The 22,201-nt window shown below is 37.3% G+C and overlaps 1 protein-coding gene across 1 annotated transcript in view; it reads left to right on the plus strand.

The window, feature by feature from the left end:
• Positions 1 to 22,201, plus strand: part of RSBN1L (round spermatid basic protein 1 like) — an 89,429-nt gene that overhangs the window by 30,245 nt on the left and 36,983 nt on the right. The window contains exons 2-3 of the mRNA XM_036246921.1: positions 8,394 to 8,510; positions 17,641 to 18,278. Coding sequence (XP_036102814.1) covers positions 8,394 to 8,510; positions 17,641 to 18,278 — 755 coding nt within the window. The remainder of the gene's footprint in view (positions 1 to 8,393; positions 8,511 to 17,640; positions 18,279 to 22,201) is intronic.

Raw genomic sequence — 22,201 nt, forward strand, 5'->3', positions numbered from 1 at the left:
GCAGTTTGTCCCTGGTCCTGGTTGGGTTGTGCGGGAGGCAGCCACTCGATGTGTCTCTTTCACGTCGATGTTTCTCTCTCTCTGTCTCTTCCTCTCTCTCCCTCCCACTCTATCTGAACAAAAAATGGAAAAGTGTCCTTGGGTAGGATAAAAAAAAATTCTTTCTTTTGCCTGCACTCCAGTGTCTCACAGCACACTGGTTGAAAATAGTTGCTCTAGATCCATCCATGTGGTTGCAGATTTCATTCTTTTTTTATGGCTGAATCATATTCCATTGTATATAGGGTGTCCTTCAAAAATGTATGCAGGATATCTGTAGATTCAATTCATTTTGAAAATGAAATATATTTTAATAAACACAGACCTTATAATTATTCAAAGTTGTATATACATTTTTTTGGACACTCTATAATATGCACCACTTCTTCTTTACCCAATCATCTATTAATGGATATTTAGGTTGCTTCCATATCTTTGTTATTGTAAATAATGCTGCAGTAAACATGGATGTATATGTCTTTTTAATTTAATGTTTGGGGTTTCTTTGGATAAATACCCAGAAGTGGAGTTGCTGGGTCCTTCTTTGTCTCTTCTTTTTTTTAATTGATTATTTTTTAGAGAGAGAGGAAAGGAGAGAGGGAGAAACATCTATGTGAGAGAAATACCAATCGGCTGCCTCTTGCATGACCCCCACTAGGGTTTGATCCTGCAACCCTGGCACGTGCCCTGACTGTGAATTGAATGAGGACCTCTCAGTCCATGGGATGACGCTCAGTCCACTGAGTCAAACTGGCTAGGTTCTTTGTCTCTTCTTTTTTTTTTTATCCTCACCTGAGGACATTTTTCCATTTTTTGTTCAGATAGAATGGGAGGGAGATGGGAGGGAGGGAGGGAAGGAGGGAGGGGGGGGGAGAGAGAGAGAGAGAGAGAGAGAGAAAGAAAGAAATATTGACGTAAAAGGGACACATCGAGTGGCTGCCACCCACACAACCCAACCAGGGCCGGGGACAAACTGCAACTGAGGTACGTGCCCTTAGCGGGAACCGAACCTGGGTCTCTGTACCACAGGCTGACACTCTAACCGCTGAGCCAAACTGACCAGGGCTCTTTGTCTCTTCTTGTAAGCTTTGTTTTAAAGTCTATTTTGTCTAGTATATAAGTATTGCTACCCCAGCTTTATTTTGTTTTGTTCCCATTTTCATGAAATGTTTTTCATACTTTTTTTTCAGGCTGTGTTTGTTTTTTGATCTGAGGTGAGTCTCTTGTAAACAGCGTATGTAAGGGTCTTGTTATCCATTTAGTCACCCTATTTTTTTTTTAATATTCTTTTTTTTTTTAATCTTCATCTGAGGACATTTTTTTGCATTTATCTTCAGATAGAGTGGGAGGGAAAGAGAGAGAAACATTGATGTGAGAGAGACACATTGACTGTTGCCACCCATACGACTCCATCTGGGGCCGGGGACAAACTGCAACCTAGGTACGTGCCCTTAGCGGAAATCGAACCTGGGACTCTCTGGTCTGTAGGCCAACGCTCTAGCCACTGAGCCAGAGTGGCCAGGGTTTTTTTTAATATTCTTGATACTTACAGATGTCTTCCATTTTCTCCTACCTTACTCATTTTTTAAAAAAAAAGATTAGTTTATCCCTGGCCGGTTTGGCTCAGCGGTTAGAGCGTCGGCCTGCGGTCCGGAGAGACCCGGGTTCGGTTCCCGCTAAGGGCACGTACTTCGGTTGCAGTTTGTCCCCGGCCCTGGTTGGTCGTGCGGGTGGCAGCCACTCGATGTGTCCCTTCACGTCAATGTTTCTCTCTCTCTCTCCCTTCCTTTCTCTCCCTCCCACTCTATCTGTACAAAATATGGAAAAATATCCTCAGGTGAGGATAAAAAAAAAAAAAAAAGATTAGTTTATTAATTTTTAGAGAGAAAGAAGCATTGATGTGAGAGCGAAACAGCAGTTGTTAGCTGCCTCCTGCATCCCCCCTGCTGGGGATTGAGCCCACAACCTGGGCATGTGCCCTAACTGGGAATTGAACTGGCAACCCTTCAATGAACAGGATGAAACCCAACCAACTGAGCCACTCTGGCCAGGGCACCCCCACCTTATGTCCTTTGATTGAAGCATTTAATTTATTTACATTTATTGTAATTGTTGATAGATATGTATTGATTGCCATTTTATTATTTATATTTTTTATCTATTTTTTCTTTTTCTTAAAGAAGAACCTTTAACATGTCTTATAATACTGATTTGGTGGTTGTGAACTAACTCCTTTGGCATTTCCTTGTCTGAGAAGCACTTTGTCTTTTGATTCTAAATGATAGCTTTGTTGGGTAATTTTGGCTGTAGGTCCTTGCTTTCATCACTTTGACTATTTTGTGCTAATCGCTTATGGGCATTCCGTGGTAGGTAACTAACTGCTTTTTTTCTGTCTGCTTTTAAGATTCTCTCTTTGTTTTTAACCTTTGGCATTTAATTTTTAATTCCTCACCAGAGGATATTTTTCTACTTATTATCAGATAGAGTGGGAGGGAGGGACAGAGAGAGAGAGACAGAGAGAAACATCGATATGATAGAGCCACATCAACTGGTTGCCTCCCGCACGACCCAACCAGGGCCAGGGACGAACCACAACCGAAGTATGTGCCCTTGACTGGAATTGATCCCGCAACTCATTGGTCCTCGGGCTGATGCTCTAACCGCTGAGCCAAACTGGCCAGGGGTGGCATTTTAATTTTGATGTCTCTTGCTTGGTGTGGGCCTATTTAGGTTCATCTTGTTTAGGCCTCTGCACTCCCTGGTCTTCTATGTTTATAATACTTTCACCATATTAGGTAACTTTTCTGTCATTTTTTTTCAAACATGTTTTCAGTTTCTTGTTCTCTCTTCTCCTTCCAGCACCCCCATGATATGAACATTGGTATGCTTGAAGTTGTCCTGGAATCTCCTTACACTGTCCTCATTTTTTTTGGACTTTTTCTTTTTTCTGTTCTGATTGTTATTTTTTTCTGCTTTCTTGCATTCCAAATCACCGATTTGATTCTCTGCTTTATCTACTTTAGTGTTAATTTCCTATAATTGATTCATTTCTGTTAGTGTATCCTCAATTTGTGAATGGTTATTTTTTATGGTTTTCACTACTTTTTTTATGGTATTGAAGTTCTAAGTTCCATGAGCATCCTTATAATCATTGTTTTTGACTCTGTCTGGTAGTTTGCTTGCCTCTATTTCATTTAGTACTTTTTCTGGAGATTTGGGACCTGTTTCTTTTTCTCTTCACTCTGCTGCTTTCTCTATTTGTTTTTATGTATTAGGTAGAGCTGCTACATCTCCTGTACTTGGTAGCATGGCCTGTGTGTTAAGTGCCCTGTAGGGCCCAGTGGCACAGCCTCCCGGGTCACCCGAACTGGGCTCTTCAGGTCCACTATGCTATTGTATTGAGCTTGATTGCTATTGGCACCTTACTAGGAGGGATTGACCTCCCAGGCCCATCAGCTGCAAGGACCAACTATGAGTACTGTGGAGGAGCTGCTGTGCAGGGGCCGACCCCATGGAGCAGAACTTGCTTCAGTGGGGCTTTGGTGTCCACAGAGTTCACCCATTGAATGTCTCCAGTGTGGTCTGAAGGTGTCCACTGGATGCACTGTCTCTGGGGCTTCCTGAGGTGCAGGGTCAGCCACCACCTGTGCCCTGCCCTGTGCCACCGAGAATGAGCTGATCAACAGATGACTGCTACTTGCGCTGGGCTTAGAGATTCCCCCGAGGAGGCCAAGCTGCAAACCGGGGTTGGCCATTGCTAGTGCCAAGCCTGGGGCCACTTAGTAAGAGGGAATGAATGGGGTATGCAGAGGTCAAATGCTGCTTATTTGAGAGATTGTAGGAAAGAAGTATGAGCTAAAAGAGGCCGTTTGTATGAAAAAGCCACTGGGAATGGCTTGTGTGCTCCTGCAAGTTGGGTAGGGCAGAGTCTCGGAATCATCAGGGCAGTCCAGTGGTATTAGCCAGATTGATGGAAATTCAGATATGGCTCCTGCCTTCCAGCTTCATGGGGTGAGGGCTCAGCAAAGGAGCAATGCCTCTGCCAGCACTTGTCTGGGAGAAAGCTAGCACTTGCCCTGAAGTCAGACAATTTAGTTCCTCCCTGTATGTCCCTGGCAACTTTTGAGCTGTTGGCCTGGTGCTGGAACTCAGAGCGAGTGTCTGAGTAATTCCATGGTCAGGCCCTTTAAGAGGATCACCTGGGATTCCAGGAGCTTTGGTGTCATTCAGCCACACTCCCTATTGGTTTTCACAGATAGAAGTTAATGGGGAGTTCTCTTCCCAGCACTGGAAACCTGGGCTGGGGTTTCTGATGTGGGATCAAAACCTCTTGCTACTCTGGGGTTCCTACACAGCTGAAATGTTCCTCTTGATTTTTAACTGCCACATGTGGGTGTGGGACTAGCCTGTTCCAGTTCTCTGCCCCTCCTGCCAGTCTTGATGTTTCTTCTTATTTATATCCTTCGTTATAGGACTTCTGTTCAGTTAGATTTCAGCGTTCTAATGATGGTTCTGTAATTTAGTTGTAATTTTGATGTGGTTGTGAGAGGTTCCGAGAACTGCATTTACCTGCACTGCCATCTTGATTAGAACCTCTATTGATGATTTTGATGTAAAGACTACACACCTTCAACTTATCTTTAATTGAACTATTTAACTTTATTTGAACTTGAAGGCATATTCCAAAATCCCTTTTCCTATGTTATGAAATTAATATGATCTTATTACAGCAACTTAGAAACCTCTGTCACTTGAAAATAATGGCTTTTAATAATTTGAACTATTATCTTTCACTCTGTTTTCTGAATGTGTATATTAATTATAAATATTTTTAAAAATGGGGATGTGTAAGGACAAGAAGTGTATGTGGGAAATCTCTGTACCTTCTGTTCAATTTTTCCATGAACCTAAATCTCTAAAAAATAAAATCTACAAATAAATATATTTATAAGTCTATAAAAATCATTGTTTATACCATATTATAGTTTTATTTCCCGAGACTCTAATATAATTTTGTCCTGTAAATTTTGTGACTGTAGATTTATAGTATATCATATTCTTTATTATATTCTTTATATATTACTAAAATTCTATAGTTTTTAATAACTATGTGGTTAGAAGTCAGGATCGTGGTTACCCTTTGGAGTGCTGCATAGAGACTAGGAGGGAGCCCTGGTAGGTGTGGCTTAGTTGGTTGAGTGTAGTCCAGTGCACCAGGGAGTCTTGAGTTCAATTTCTGGTTAGGCACATACTTGGGTTGAGGTTTTACTCCCCAGTTGGAGCATGTGTGGTAGGCAACTGATTGATGTTTCTCTCTCTCTCCTTTCCTCTTTCTAGAATCAATGAAAAACATCTTTGAGGATTAAAAAACAAATTAAAAACAAAAAAAGTAGAAGGGAACACAGAGGGGTTTTGAGGTGCTTGTTTATTTTTGTGAAAATTGAGCTGCATACTCACATGCTTTTTTCTGTATGTACAGGGATGGGCAAAAGTAGGTTTAGAGTTTCATTTTAACATTCTTTTGCATTAATAAAGCTAATTGGAAAATGAAATGCAGAGACATTTCAGATGAATTCTTTAGTTGTGATTTTAAATGATATGTAAATAGTTTATTTTTAAAAGTGTATAGTTATTTAGAAAATAGTAACTTATGTATGTGTCTAACTCCAGCTATTTGGAGTAACATTTTCTGGGCATATAACAGTATTTCAAGGACTTTATCAAAAAGAGTAGCATATTAATCTGAAATGTGAAAATAGCTTAATTTATTCTATGATTTAAGTTATATGTGAACAAATGGTCACCTCTGTACCCCTAACCCTTTTCTAATACTCAGCAGTGCATATTTGTTAAGTCAGTGAATCCCAGTCATCTCATCTGCTTTGAGTGTTATCACTTTAATAAAAAAACACATTGTCACTTTGATAGGTGAAGATATCTTATTTGAATGTTTTGTTATTATTGATGAATGTACCTTTTTTTTTAATCCTCACCTGAAGACATTTTTGCATTTATCTCGAGATAGAGCAGGAGGGAGAAAGGGAGGAAGAAAGAGAGCGAAACATCGATGTGAGAGAGACACATCGAGTGGTTGCCACCCACACAATCCCAACCAGGGCCCGGGACAATCTGCAACTGAGGTACATGCCCTTAGCAGGAACCGAACCCAGGACTCTCTGGTCCATGGGCTGATGCTCTAATCGCTGAGCCAAACTGGCCAGGGCTAATGAATGTACCTTTTATTTATTTATTATTTTTTTATCGTCACTCGAGGACTTTTTTCCATTTTTTGTTCAGATAGAGTGGGAAGGAGAGAAAGAGAGAGGGACATCAAGAGAAACATCGATGTGAAAGGGACACATCGAGTGGTTGCCACCCACACAACCCAACCGGGGCTGGGGACGAACTGCAACCAAGGTACGTGCCCTTAGGGGGAACCAAACTCGGGTCACTCTGGACCATAGGCTGACACTCTAACTGCTGAGCCAAATCGGCCAGGGCATGAATGTACCTTTTAAAACACTAATTAAATATATGGATTTAATTTTTTTAGAATTACCTATTTAAATAGTCTAGAGCTGAGTTGTTGAGTATGGTAGCCACTAGTATTTTGTGGCTATGAAACACTTAACATGGAGCCACTTTGAATTGAGATGTGCTGTAAGTGTAAAATATACACTGAATTTTGAAATCTTATAAAAAAAAATCACATTTTTTTAGCATTGGTTCTATTTTGAAATATTTTTGATATATTGATTAAATAAAGTATATTATTAAAATTAATTTACCCATGTAAATTTTTAAATTTACATATGTTGTAAATAGTTGTATATTGTATTGGACAATACATATAATATATGTTGTAAATTTGTATTGGACAGTGCTGATTTAAACAGTAATTATTAGGTGATTAGGGCCTGAATGAGGGTAGAAAGGAAAGTAAGGAGGGATTTAACAAATTACGCAGTATGTATATAACTATATAATTTCTGTTACATTGAAGGATATTTTATGGTTTTTGTGTGCTTCCAGCATGGCTTTGTAATCAATCGTATGCTTTTTGAGGGCAAGAACTATGTCATTGTTATTTTTGTTGTTGTTAATCCTCACCTGAGGATATTTTTTCATTGATTTTTAGATAGAATGGAAGGGAGAGAGGGGAAGAGAGAGAAAAAAAATCCATGTGAGAGAGAGATATTTATTGGTTCCCTTCCACCAACCCTGACCTGGGCTGAAGATCAAACCTGTAACCCAGGCATGTTCCCTTGACTGGGAATCAAACCCACAACCCTTCGGTCCATGGGCTTATGCTCTAACTGCTGAGTCAAACCAGTCAGGGCTATGTCACTTTTGTTTTTCTTTATTGATTTTAGAGAGAGGGAGAGGGAGAGAGATGGAAACATCAATGGGAGACAACATCGATTGGCCGCCTCCTGCATGCACCAATGGGAATTTTGCCCACAACTGGGATGTGCCCTGAATAGGAATTGAACCGGCGACCTCTTGGTGCATGGGTCGTAGCTCAATCACTGAGTCACACCAGCCGTTTTATGCCACCATTTTTAAATTCTCCTCTACTCTCTTGTCTTTTGCTGGGTACATAGGTGCTTGAAAAACAAGAATTAATAGGACATCAGGTAATTTTATAAATTCAAATTTTGAATTATTAGATTGAAGACAATAATTTCTAGAGTTCTTATACCCTTGATTTTAATATCATAATATCACCGGCTAGGCAGATCAATCATACCCTTTTTAAAAGGTTAAGGTGCAAGGTTAAGAGAACTATCAACTATAGTAGTATATAACAGGCTCTAGGTAGTCATTTTTATATCTTTCTCCATTTAGTCCTTATAGTAACCTATGCGAAAGATATCAACCACCATTTTACAGATTAGGAAACTGAGCCCTGGCCAGTTTGGCTCAGTGGTTGGAGCATTGGCCTGCAGACCAGAGTCCCCGGTTCGATTACCGCTAGGAGCATGTACCAAAAAAAAAAAAAAAGTAAACAGATTAGGAAACTGAGATTGAGTAATTTTTCCATTGTTATGTTACCAATCTAGATATGCCCAACTTCAAATTTAGTACTTTTTCCACTGTGACTTACTGTGTTGATTAAAGTTAGCCAATTATTTAAGTGATTTAAAGTTAGTCTAATATTGTAGTTGACATGAAATAAATGAAAAATAATCTTAAGAATGAAATGTATAATGATAAGTTTTCATAGGTTATGATGTGTACTATGTATTTCATGTTCAATATATAAAAGCCATTGTAGAAATTTACTATATATAGTTCACTGGAAAAAAATAAAATTGTTAGAATAGTTTAAAGTATTTTCTTTTGCTTTTTAGATAAACTCAAAGACAAAATTAAAGAGAGAGATAAGGAAAAAGAGAGAGAGAAAAAGAAGCATAAAACAATGAATGAGATCAAGAAAGAAAATGGAGAAGTAAAGATGTTACTGAAAAGTAAGTTTATACAGTATTGAGTGATTTTAGTTGTACTGTATTATATTGTTCATTGTACTTATTGGCTTAGTGATTAAAATAAGATGTTATTTGGTACTGAATTTTTTTGAGAATAAACAATGATTAGAATATGAAAATAAAATGTAATGGGGAGTTTTAATTTGTGTAGTAATATGTCTTTAGTATATTTATTTAGTGAGTCATTAAAAAGTAGTAATGGATAAGCGTCATTAAACTGTTAGTTCATTAAATTATTTAAAAATAGGTTATCTGATTTTGTGTTTGCATTGCCAGTCTTCATTCATACTTGGATAATCTAAAAGGCTAAAGGTATTTTAAGTTTGCTGGGGATGGTGGAAGAAGTGAAATTATTTTGTGGTAAGCATATCATAGTCTGGTATTTGGAGGGAACATTTTACTCTGAGCTAAATTAGAAGGTGTACTGTTTTACTGTATGTTTCTTACATGCTTAAGAATATTTTCTTTCCTATTTTTTTCTTTGTTACAGTTGTCTTTAGTTGCTGTTTATGTGGGGCAGTGGGTGGTTGGGTAATAATACAAATGCTATCAGTGAATCTGAACCATTTCAGAGAGAATTTATGGTAGAATAGAAGTAAGGTCAGTCTTAAATCCACTCAGCAAGGTAAGAAAAAAGAATCAGTGGCATTTGGTTGCTAGACAGCTAACAAATTCATTAGCTGCCCTATCAAGTTGACAATTTGCAGAGCAAAACATGTTGACTTGATTAATTTTATATTGAATTTATGTGTTGATAAGCTTTTAGATCTACATAAAGGAGAAAAGACCATAACACTGCATGTGCAACAAAATAACTGGTTAATTTATATTAATTCAGATAAACAGAGTATTAGATTCTGTATTTTCATTTCATTCTTTGTCATGTTTCCAGATGTTCTTTGATGGCATTTTTTTTAAGCTTTGTTTTTTATTTGTAAGAACTTTCTTTTCTGTAAAATTATGTTGATCTTGGAGAAACATGTCAGAGGTTAAGTTGATGGCTACTTGTTCTGTCTCTTTTGCCAGTGTGTTTTATCTGTATTGTCAAATTAGAATGTAAGCCTTTGAGGCAGGAAGCAAACCTAACCACACCGGTGCTGTACAGCAGCTAATGATCAATGCTTTAAATATTTACAGTTCTCCCTCGCCACTTTGCGCTTTGACTTTCGCAGCTTCACTCTATTGTGGTTTTTTCAAATACTATATTATATTTTGAAAAAAAAATGCGATAGAGTGAAGCTGCAAAAGTTGAAGCGCAAAGAGGCAAGGGACGACTATAATATAAAGACTCCTACTTCGCGGAAATTCATTTATCGCAGTAGACTCTGGAACTTATTAACTGCAATAAACGAGGGCCGACTGCACTTAACTATACCCTATTGGTTTAGTCAAACAGTAGTCATTATCTTATCCATTTAAATGTACAACGATGTAAATTCCTGCCACTTGGTTAAACATTAGATTCTTAACATGCCATTAATGTGAAATATGTGAATCTAGAGGTTACGTATTCAAACAAAATTTTAAATAATCTTAAAATATGGAGTTTTAAAAAAAATAACGAGGTAGTAACCTTAAATTGAAAGTAGATGAAAATTTCAGAGCTCTTTTGAACTGAGTTAAGTTGAAACCTAGTGGTGATAAGGGAAAGAAGAATGAGGTACATTTGGAAATGAATTGGTGACCTTTGCGATGACAATGGGAAAATGTATTTACTGTAAAGTGTAAGTAAATAATACTATAATTATTGCTTTACATGGTTGTGGAGATTAAATGAAATAAGGTATGGGGAAGTGCCAACTACAGTGTCTGGCTCACAGATATTTAATAAGTGGATGAGAATCTTTCGTGTAAACTGTATGAAAGATTAATTCTTGTGATTAAAAAAACAAAACTCTCTTTAATGGCTAGTATATAGATAGTTAAATGAATAAAAACATGATTCATTTTGAGAAACTGCTTGTTCTGTTGTAAGCACCAAGTGTTAGTTATTGTTATAATCTAACAAAAACAATTTGCTCTGACTTTGTGGCCATTTCCCAAATGAGGGTCCATCAGGGAAAGGCTTCCTTGTTATTGGTGTCCTAGAGCGACAGCAGAGCCAATTTAGTGGGGGCAGTATACTGTTATGTATAACTGTGTGTCCTTTTTCCCTTTATGGGCTTCCACTTTTATTTTCTCCTTATAAACTTCTCCTTCTGATAATGCCAATATTGCAAGCTGTGACACACATAGACATTGATTATTGTTGCACTTGAACATCTAAAGTCAATGCTAACTCTTACAATAATCTCTTTTCCTCCAGGTTTTCATTAAAAGCTGCAATAAGTTGTATATAACTGGAGATATATACACAGTTATGTATATGCTAAAAAGTTTTTATTAATGCAGAAATCTTATAAATGGTGAAAACTTTATTAAAATAAGTTAAAGGAACAAATAGATTTGAATCATAAGCTTATTTTGCTCATCTTTTTATATCCAATGTTTACCAACTACTTTTTCTGAGTATACTTATGTGTTCTGGCCATTTTTGGTTTATTGATAAGTTGTAAGAACATAGATGTTATATATGTGTGTGTGTATATATATATGTATAATTTTTTTTTTTTTTTATTGATTTTATAGAGAGAGAGATAAAAACATCAATTGGCCGCCTCCTGCATGCCCCCCACTGGGGATTTAGCCCACAACCTGGGCATGTGCCGTGACCAGGAATTGAACTGGGGACTTCATGGTGCATGGGTCGAAGCTCAACCACTGAGCCACACCAGCTGGGCTTTTTTTAAATTCTCACCCGAGGATATTATTTTCATTTTTGTTTAGAGAGAGTGGGAGGGAGGGGGGGGGAGAGAGAGAGAGAGAGGGAGAGAAAGAAAGAAAGAAAGAAACAAACAAACAAACAAACAAACAAACAAACAAACATCGATGTGAGAGAGACACATTGACTGGTTGCTTCCTGCATGACCTCAACCAAGGCCAGGGACGAACCGCAACCAAGGTACACGCCCTTGACTGGAACCGAACCCGCGACTCATTGGTCCAAGAGCTGATGCTCTAACCACTGAGCAAAACCAGCCAGGGCTATAAATATATTTTTCTTTTAAATATAATATTTTTGAAGAGAGAGAGAGAAACATTGATGACAGGGAAACATCAGTTGGCTGCCTCCTGCACGCCCCATGCTGGGCATCGAGTGAGCCTGCAACATGGGCCTGTACCCTGACTGGGAATCAATCTGGGACCTCTCAGTCCATGGGACGATGCTCAGTCCACTGAGCCACACAGGCCGGACTGATTATATTATATTTTATCATTATAGCATATCAAAGAAGCTTGCTGGTAGCAGGTGGAATAGGGGCGTTAAAGAAGCCAATGCCTAAAAGTTATTGGTAGTGTACCAAAGGTCACAGGTAGGTAATTCATGGCAGGAAGAGTGAAAATATTACGGTGTGAATAAAGCAGTCATTCTCCAAAGACCAAAGGTTGAGCTAATTACTACTTTTTCCTTATGTATGATAATAGAGTTATATATATTGATTCCTATATTAGATATGAAATCAGATCTAATTTTTCTGGGCAACCTTTATGTTTTTTTAAATTAACACTAAAGTATACTAAGTTTTGTGGCGGAAATTAATACCAGTTAATTTGTGTTTTTAAAGTTTGTTTATATATGTGTATATATACACACACACACTCTCACACACACATAGGTATACATATATATATAAAATTAGCCATTAACAGTGCATGCTGTTTGTATCTTTCTGTGTGTGGTATTTTTCTCTCTCTCTGTGTCTCTTTCTTTCTGGTTATCTATGTGTCTGCATTTCTCTCTGTGTCTGATTCTCTCTCTGGCTCTCTGTGTATGTGTGTGTTCATGGTGCTCTGTGTATGCGTCTCTGTGATCCACTGTGTGCATGCGTCTTGAATCTGTGGGAGGAGGGACCTCCATCAACCTTTTACTTTTATACTTTTTGAGTGTCCAAGTTAGTAGACAGTAATTCTATTTCTGTTATGGATACTTACCAGAATTCTTTAAAAAACAAACAGGTCTAATGTATTGGGCATTGTTTGAAGAATTATAGATCAGGAGCAATGTGTACTTGAAATATCTTTTATTATAAGAGAAGAACATTGATATTCGAAATGGTCTTATTTTAAAGTATTTAAAAATTTCCTTCATATACATTTACTGCATTTTGTATGTCATTTCAAGACAGGAAATGAATGAGAGACTATATAAACCTTTTTAATTTTATCTTGTGAATACTGGTGCCTCTAGTTAGTTGAAGTGTAAAGAATGCATTTTACCTGTGTTCATTGGTGGGGTGTCTTTTTTTTAATTTTCATCCGAGGACATTTTTCCATATTTTGTTCAGATAGAGAGAGAGAGAGAGAGAGAAAGAGAAACAAACATCGACGGGAAAGGGACACATCGAGTGGTCGCCACCCGCATGACCAACCAGGGCCAGGGACAAACTGCAACCGAGGTACATGCCCTTAGCGGGAACCGAACCCCGGTCTCTCTGAACCGCAGGCCGACGCTCTAACCGCTGAGCCAAACCGGCCAGGGCCATTGGTGGGGTGTCCCCAGTTTGATGATTTGCTAGGACTCATAGGACTCAGCATATAGTTGATTCATGGCTATGATTTATTTTAGTGGAAGGTGCAAAGTAAAATTAGTAAAGAGAAAAGGTACATGAGGCAATGTCTGGTGGAAACCAGGTATAGGCTTCCAAGATTCTTCTCTTAGTGGAGTCACATAGGATGCACTTAATTATTCTAGTGGTGAATTGTGACAACACATGTGAAATGTCTACCAGGGAAGTTCATTAGAGATTAAATGCTTAGGATTTCAGATGGGAGCTGGTCACATAGTCACCCTCTCTATAGTATGTATCAAAATTCCAGACTCCCAGAAGGGTAACAGGTGTTCAGAATAAACCATATTGTTTGCACAAACAGTGTAGGCACAATGAACCACTCTTATTGGGGAATGATGGGCACATTCCCAAAATTCAAGTTCTCAGATTCCAGCTAATGGCCAACCTTGTAAGGAGGATTTTCTCAGGATAACAGTCTCAGGCATGTTATATTAACTCTTCTGCACACTGTGCTCACTTGAATATTTAATTACAGAATAGTTTGTAATGGGAATTTAATTCCTTGATGTTCAGTATAAGACTCTCTTGACTGATATCTTATTGGTTTGCATTTTTCAGTTTCTGACTATTATACTACCTTTTTCATTCATCCTCATGACTATGAAATATACTGTTGTACCTATTTTATTTCAAAGTAACATTTAGTCTAATGATTGGATATTTTCTATTTTAACTTTTAAAAAATATGTTAGGCATATATGTAATAGCATATTAAACTTATATTTTCATTCAAATGAAATTCTGTTCATTTTGGCAGACCATTTAATTTGTGCAATTTTACATATATTTTCAGTTTAGTTATTAATTATATCAGTACTTTAAACATTTTTAAGTTCTGTTTTTTTTTTTTCCCTCATTATTGATTTTTAGAGAGAGAGAAAGGGAGAGGGAGAGAGAGATAGAAACATTGATGAGAGAGAACATTGATTGGCCATCTCCTGCATGCCCTCTATTGGGGATTGGGCCACAACCTGGGCTTGTGCCCTGACCTGGAATTGAACTGGTGACCTCTTGGTGCATGGGTCAACACTCAGCCACTGAGCCACACTGGCCAGACTTAAGTTCTGTTTTTTAATTGACTACTGTCTTTTTTCCTTGACTCATTTGGATTTGACTTACATATATGAACCTCTTTTATCTTTCATTTTGATTAACTTCGTTTTCCTTTTTTTAATTATTAATTTTGTTCTAAGGATATTAACCTGAATCTGATGTTAGATAGTTTATGCCAAAGAAGCAAGTATGAATTTGTTAATATATTTCTTAAGTAGTTGCATACAGATTTATTAGAGAATCAAGACTTTGCATTTTATGACTTGACAAACCTATGTGATAATAATGTTGAGAGATTTTTACTTTTGCTTTTCATGATGATACCAATTTTGTCTTCATTGTATACTTACATGAATTTTTAGAAGTGATAGTTCATTATTAACATTAAACTTTGCCTGTTTAGAATTGCTATCAACTTGAGAGAACTTTTGTGGGTTTTGTTTTCAGGGTTAAGATTAAGTGGTATTCATATGGTGGAAAACTTTGACTAAAAAGTAGACAAGGGAAAAACCTGTAAACCTCAGGTAGTTTCTTGGTAAGAGAAATCTTTTCATTCATAGATTCATTAAATGTTCATTTTAGCAGTATTCTAGATACCATAAAGGACACATGATGGGGAGTAAAGTATCATTTCACTCTGAATTTATATAGAAGTTATTTGTTTCACTCATAGAATGTTGTAAAGGACATATGCAGGTATCCTGAGTGAAAAAAATAACTTTATATGGCTATACCACAAATACTCATATCTGTGGAATATAGAATAACTTTATATAAATTTCAGTTCCAATTGGAGAGGTGAAGGAAAGCAAAATGAAGGAAATGACAGAGTTTTTAAAGGATGAGTAAGAAAGAGTTCAGTGGTAAGTATTGGGCAGGGCAAGTGTATTTTAGGGAGAGGAAATAAATGCCTTTGTCAGTAGTAGAAACATAAGACAGAATTAGGTATGTCTTTTAAGAAATTGTAAGTAGTGCAGATTCACCAGAGCAAGAGGTACTTGAGGGCATTGTCTTCCAGACTGGAGAGGTTATATTTTTTTTTGGTAAGCATTGAGGGCCCTTGAAAACAGTTAAATCAATGGATGAATATGATATATATATATATATATATATATATATATATATATATATATATATATATATATATAACGTAAAAGATTAATATGGCTCCAGCACTCAGGATGAAAGATACTTATGAGGCAGTTAGACCAAAAATTAAGGCAGTCAAAGTATCAAGGAAGTAAAAAATAATCAAAGATGAGCTGGATAATTCTTTCAAACCTTGGAGAGATCAGGAAGAATATTTGGGAGAATATCATTGATATTTGAATATTCTAGGAAGGAAAATTTGAGTAGACTGAAAGCAGACCCATAATTTAAGGGATAGATTATTCTTCACAAGAAGTTTGATGGTAAAAGAAGAGAAGAGAGAACTACTAAGCAAAAGTTTTTGGAGCTGGTAGGAGGGACTATTTTTGGAAAGTAAACAGGATGTCTTACTTGCTAGAGACAGAATGGAATATGCCCTGGCCGGTTTGGCTCAGCGGTTAGAGCATCAGCCTGCGGTCCCGAGAGACCCGGGTTCAGTTCCCGCTAAGGGCGCATACCTCGGTTGCAGTTTGTCCCCTGCCCTGGTCAGTCGTGCGGGTGGCAGCCACTCGATGTGTCCCTTCACGTCGATGTTTCTCTCTCTCTCTCTCTCTTCCTCTCTCTCCCTCCCACTCTACCTGAACAAAAAATGTCCTCGGGTGAGGATAAAAAAAAAAAAAGTCGAGACAGAATGGAATAAAAGAGATACATGGAGATGGAAACATTAAGTAAGGACGTTTGTTGGGCCCTGGCCAGTTTGGCTCAGTGGTTAGAGCATTGGCCTGCGAAAATCTCACGGGTTCGATTTCCGGTCAAGGGCATGTACCTTGGTTGCAGGTTCAATCTCCAGCCATGGTTGGGGTCTGTCGGGAGGCAACCAGTTGATGTGTCTCTCACGTCGATGGTTCTCTCTCTTCCTCCCTCCCACTCTGTCTGAAAATCAGTGGAAAAATAACCTTGGGTGAGGATTAACAACAGCAACAGAAGTTGGTTGGAAAGATTAAATCCACGCAGGTTATCTATAAAAGTGAAATAGCAAGTGAGCCCTGGCCAGTTTGGCTCAGTGGTTAGAGCGTTGTCCCCTGGACCAGAGAGGCCCGGGTTCAGTTTCCGCTAGGGGCATGTACTTCCAGTTGCAGCTTGTCCCTGGCCCTGGTTGGAGTCATGTGGGTGGCAACCACTCGATGTGTCTCTCTCACATCGATGTTTCTCTCTTTCTTCCTCCCTCTCTCTCTCATGCTCTATCTGAAGATAAATGCAAAAAAAATGTCTTCGGGCTGAGGATTAAAAAAAAAAAGCAAGCGAAAAATGAATACCTTCTTTTCTCAATTTAACAGCTTAATGACATTTTCATCATATTTTAGGAAGCATAATGTTTTATGAGAATGTTTACTTTTTTCCTCTTTTTCATATTGTGTAGAAATAAATATATTATGATAATGTTAAGTGTTTGTATGTACACTTAGATTCCAAAGTTGTAAAGTGTCTGTACATTAATTTTTTATTCTTTGGAGTTCTAAATTTCTGAGCCCAGAGTGTAATTACTTGCCTTTGGTTACAGAAGTTCATTAATATATAAGCTTATAGTACCCTATTTTTTTTTTTAACTTTTTAATTCATCTCTTTATTGGCACACAGGTATCATTTGTGCTTAAGACATGAGAAATTCTTCTAGTTTTGTCATCTCCTTTATGGTATCTTGTAGGGTCTTCATTGGGAACTTTGAAAATTCTAGTCGACCTAAAACAGCCCATTTTAGATGCAAGAGTAGTTGTCTAAGAAGGAAATACGGTGAAAAGCTAAGGAATTGCTGTGCTTGTTGCTTGTGTACTAAGCAAGTATTTTTCTTCTTTTATGATTTATAAATCTTGATACCTATGTGCAATTTTTAAGAACTTAGATAAAGTATATATGATAAAATCATATATATATCATTGGGAAATATCTGGAGGGCATTGTTCATATTGACCTTTGTTTAACTTTTCATTTATGATTTTCTACATTTAAAATTTGAAGATTATGCTTTCTAAAACATTCATTCATTTTATTACTTCAGTAAACACTGATTTAGCATCTGCTATGTCAGAAAGATGTTAATTTGTCTTAAGCCTTCATGTGTGTGTGTGTAGAGAGAAGCAAAGAGATTGACTAAATTATGAGTATCAATACTGTGTAAAACAAGTCCCAAATATAAACTTAATTTTGAGTAAACTTTGTTTATTTATTATAAAACATTTCCTAAAACATGGTTTTTTAAGTAACTAAAATATGGGGTTTCAAAAATTTTTTTTTCCCAACAGGTGGGAAGGAGAAACCAAAAACAAATGTAGAAGACTTACAAATTAAAAAGGTAAAGAAGAAAAAGAAAAAGAAACACAAAGAGAATGAAAAACGGAAGCGTCCAAAAATGTATAGCAAATCTATTCAAACCATCTGCTCAGGATTGCTATCTGATGTTGAAGATCAAGAAGCCAAAGGCATCCTAAATGATAACATAAAGGATTACAGTAGAAAGAATTTGGATACCAAGAACTGTGATTCCAAAATTCCAGAGAACAGTGAATTTCCATTTGTCTCATTAAAGGAGCCACGGGTTCAGAATCTCAAAAGGCTGGACACTTTGGAGTTCAAACAGCTCATTCATATTGAGCACCAGCCTAATGGAGGCGCATCAGTTATCCATGCCTACAGTAATGAACTCACCCACCTGTCTCCTGTGGAGATGGAGAGGTTTGCAGAAGAGTTTGTGGGTCTAGTATTCAGTGAAAATGAGAACTCTGCAGCTTTCTATGTAATGGGTATTGTTCATGGGGCAGCTGCTTATTTACCTGACTTTTTAGACTACTTTTCATTCAATTTTCCCAATTCGCCAGTGAAAATGGAGATTTTGGGAAAGAAAGATATAGAGACAACAACTATGTCCAATTTTCATGCTCAGGTAAGAGGTTTTCTTTTTGTTTTTTTTTAAAAGGAACTTTTAATTATATGTTTTAGACAAGTTTCTGTTCTTTGTTTCTCATTTTGCTTAGGTTTGAAGTAAGACTACAATGAAATGAAACCTCTTGGGAATATTAAGAATAAATTATATTCTTGATGTGAACATTAGAATTTAAATTGGTTTCTACTCGTGTTTTTTTCTTAAAGGTCATTTATGAAACAATTAAGATTCTGTTGTTTTCTTTTACAAGGATTTACCTTGGAAATGAAATTAATTCATCCAGTCCTTACAACAGTTTTTTTTACCTGACAATCACCTAAAATTATCTTCTTGGTTTATGTGAAATGCCTTAAAAGTACTTAGCATTGGATCCACCACATAGTAGATGCTGAATAAATTTTGACTATTAAAAATATTGTGGAACAAGGGGATCATCAGTTGTGTGATTATATGAGAAAATTTGCATATCAGTGCATATATTGAGGTAATTTCCATTTCCTACCCTTCTCTAAGGCGAATATATATATTCTTTTAGAAAGCACAGTCAGAATTGAGCTTGCTAGCTTTGGAAAGTGAATGTGGGCCCATTTAAAAGGCTGGTACTACCCTGCTGGTTTGGCTCAGCGTTTGGAGTGTCAGCCCTGGGACCAAAGAGTCATCAAGGGTGCATACCTTGGTTTCAGGAGGCAAATAGTCAGTGTGTCTCTCTCATATCAGTATTTCTCTCCCTCTCTCCCACACTGTTTAAAAATAAATGGAAAAATATCCTCGGCTGAGGATTTAAATAAATAAAAATAAAAGGCCAGTGCTGTTTTCTCTCCCTCTCAGATCAGGGACAGCTTAGGCCGGGAAATCAGCCATTTTTCACATTTATTGGTGTTAAAATGTCTTGTTTTCTAAGTAATAACTGACATCATTCTACTTTGGAAGGAGGAAAAAAGAAAGTCTCAAAGGGATCTCAGTGATCATCTGTCCCAACCTTTCTTAACTTATTAAGCAAAGAAACATAGATAGGCATAACTTACTGTTTTAAGGTTGGCAGCAGTTCCAGGAAATAGATCAAAATCTTCTTAATCTTCATCCAGGACTCTTCCTAATTCTGAGTATATATATTTTTAATATGTGTTCAAGTTATAGTTTCCACCTTAGGTGATACTCTAGATGTCCAATCACTTCCACACATACCACCCCCATAGTATGTTTGGTATATGTTCTGTAACATACTGTAGTCTGGAAATATGGTAGTATTTAAAGTTTTAATATATGTGTATGGGAATTATTCACTAATAAAATATGTTTGAAAATCAGAATTTAAATATATTTTTTAGAGCCATATTATTTTATAGAATTCCAGAATAACTAGTAACTTGTTTGAAATTATACCTGAGTTTATTAGTAAAACCAGACTGGCATCTAGTAATAGCGTCTACTATTTATTTAGTACTCTGTCAAGGACTGCTGTAGCACTTTTATATGTAATTACTTATTCAAACTTGATTGCAATCTAATTTTAGCAATAGGAGGCAGATACAGTGAAAAGAAATAACTTGTCCAAAGTCCATTGGTACTTGATCATTCATTTGTTTTTCATTTTATTATTTCTGCTAGGGTTTTATCAGGTTACACTAGGCCTCTTGACTTCCAATTCCATTTGTTTCCACTATATTACAAGCTTTATCACTGTTGTACTATGCAAGTTTATTTTGGTCATCTTTTAAATGTCATAATTCTTACATTTGCTTTTCAAATTTTCTTTTAAGGTTAGGAATTAATTTTTTATTAAATGATAAGAATTGTCATATTAACTGTTTAGTAAGTAGAGCTTAAAATACTTGTTTTGTTATCATATGAAGAAACTTGGTGAGACTCATTAATTGTGCCAGTTTGTATGTGGCTAGGTTGTGGGTCTCAAGTCCTTCAAAGAGCAGCCTACTCTGTTGCCATCACCTATTCAGGGTACGTGGCTAATACTTATGGCACAGAGGAAACTCTAGGTAGATATATCTTTTTCATTACCAGGTGTGGCTCTGGCCTATATCTATGTGATCTGTTAGATACAAGGACTGCTTTTACCTCTGTAGTTTTAGACTTACCCTAGGATACTTTTTTCCATTTTTATCTTGGGATAGAGTCGGGGAAAGAGAAAGAGAGAGAAACAAACATGGACATGAGACACATTGATTGGTTGCCTCCCACATGACCTGACCAGGGTTGGGGACCAAACCGCCACCTAGCTGTGGTGCCCTTGACCAGAATCAAACCCCACGACTCTTTGGTCTGTGGGCTGATGCTCTAATGTGGAGCCAGACCAGCCAGCGCTGGGCTGTTTTTCATTTAAAAATTAAAAAAAATAAAATTCAAAGTTCTTTAAAACTGATATTTTAAAATAACCTTTTTATTTAATTTTATTTTATTCCTCACCTGAGGATATTTTTCCATTTATCATCAGATAGAGTAGGAGGGAGGGAGAGAGACAGACAAACAGAAACATCGATGTGATAGAGCCACATTGACTGATTGCCTCCCGCACGACCTGACCAGGGCTGGGGACAAACAGCAACTGAGGTAGATACCCTTGACTGGAATTGAACCCGCAACTCATTGGTCTGCTGGTCGACACTCTAACTGCTGAGCCAAACTGGCCAGGGCAAAATAACCTTTTTATTGATATATAATATGTACACAGAATGCACACATTATAAATTTATAGCTTGATGAGTCTTTATAAAGTGAACACATCTTTGATTTTTAAAAGTAGAATGTTATTGGTGGAGTGGGAGCAGGGAGGAAGGTGTTATTGGGGGGAAAGGGAGGGACATCTGTAATACAAAATGAATTAAATAAAGTAGAATCCAGCCCTGGCCAGTTTGGCTCAGCGGTTAGAGCGTCGGCCTGCGGTCCTGAGAGACCCGGGTTCGGTTCCCGCTAGGGGCATGTACCTCGGTTGCGGTTTGTCCCCGGCCCTGGTCGGTTGTGCGGGTGGCAGCCACTCGATGTGTTCCTTTCGCATCGATGTTTCTCTCTCTCTCTCTGTTCCTCTCTCTCCCTCCCACTCTACCTGAACAAAAAAACCGGAAAAATGTCCTCGGGTGAGGATAATAAATAAATAAATAAATAAATAAATAAATAAATAAATAAAGTAGAATCCAGAGCCCTCCTCAACCCCTCTTTATCACCTTTCTGCCCACCCACCACCACCACATACACAAACACCCAGGTTACCACTCTCCTGACTTTGCCACAGATAAATTTTGCCTGCTTTGAACTTTTATATAATATACTTTGTCATGTGTGACTTCTTACCTTCAGCATTGTTTGTGAATTCATTCGTCTTGTGTGTAACAGTAGTTTTTTTTTCTCCCTCATTGCTGTATGGTATGCTGTTGAATGAATATACCGTAGTTTATTTATCCTTATTTACTATGGGTGGATATATTTGAGTTCTTTCCAGTTTGGGGTTGTTATAGTTGTAACAGCTATGAATATTTTTGTACATGTGTTTTGGTGAGCATACATATTTGTTTCTGTTGGGTATATATGTAAGATAGGAATTTCAGGATCAAAAAGTATGCAGATGTTCAGCTTTACCAGATACTGCAGGTTCTAATTAACATTTCTACCAGCAGTGTTCCACATCCTTGGTTACACTTAACAGTGTCTGTCTTTTTTATTTTAGCTATTCTGGTGGCTGTGTGATAGTATCTCATTGTGGATTTAATTGCATTTCCCTGAGGACTAAGGAGATCAGTCACCTTTTTATGTAATGATAGTTCAGTTGCATTTTCTCTTTTGTAAAAGTACCTGGTCTACTCTTTTGCCTGCTCTCCGATTGGCTCTTTTTTTCTGATTGATTTGTTGAAGTTCTTTATATATTATGGATAAGAATTGTGTCAGCTATGTGTATTGCAGATAATTGCTTTTCA

The sequence above is a fragment of the Molossus molossus genome, unplaced genomic scaffold (genome assembly GCF_014108415.1).
Source record: "Molossus molossus isolate mMolMol1 unplaced genomic scaffold, mMolMol1.p scaffold_m16_p_7, whole genome shotgun sequence".
Classification (NCBI taxonomy): Eukaryota; Metazoa; Chordata; class Mammalia; order Chiroptera; family Molossidae; genus Molossus; species Molossus molossus.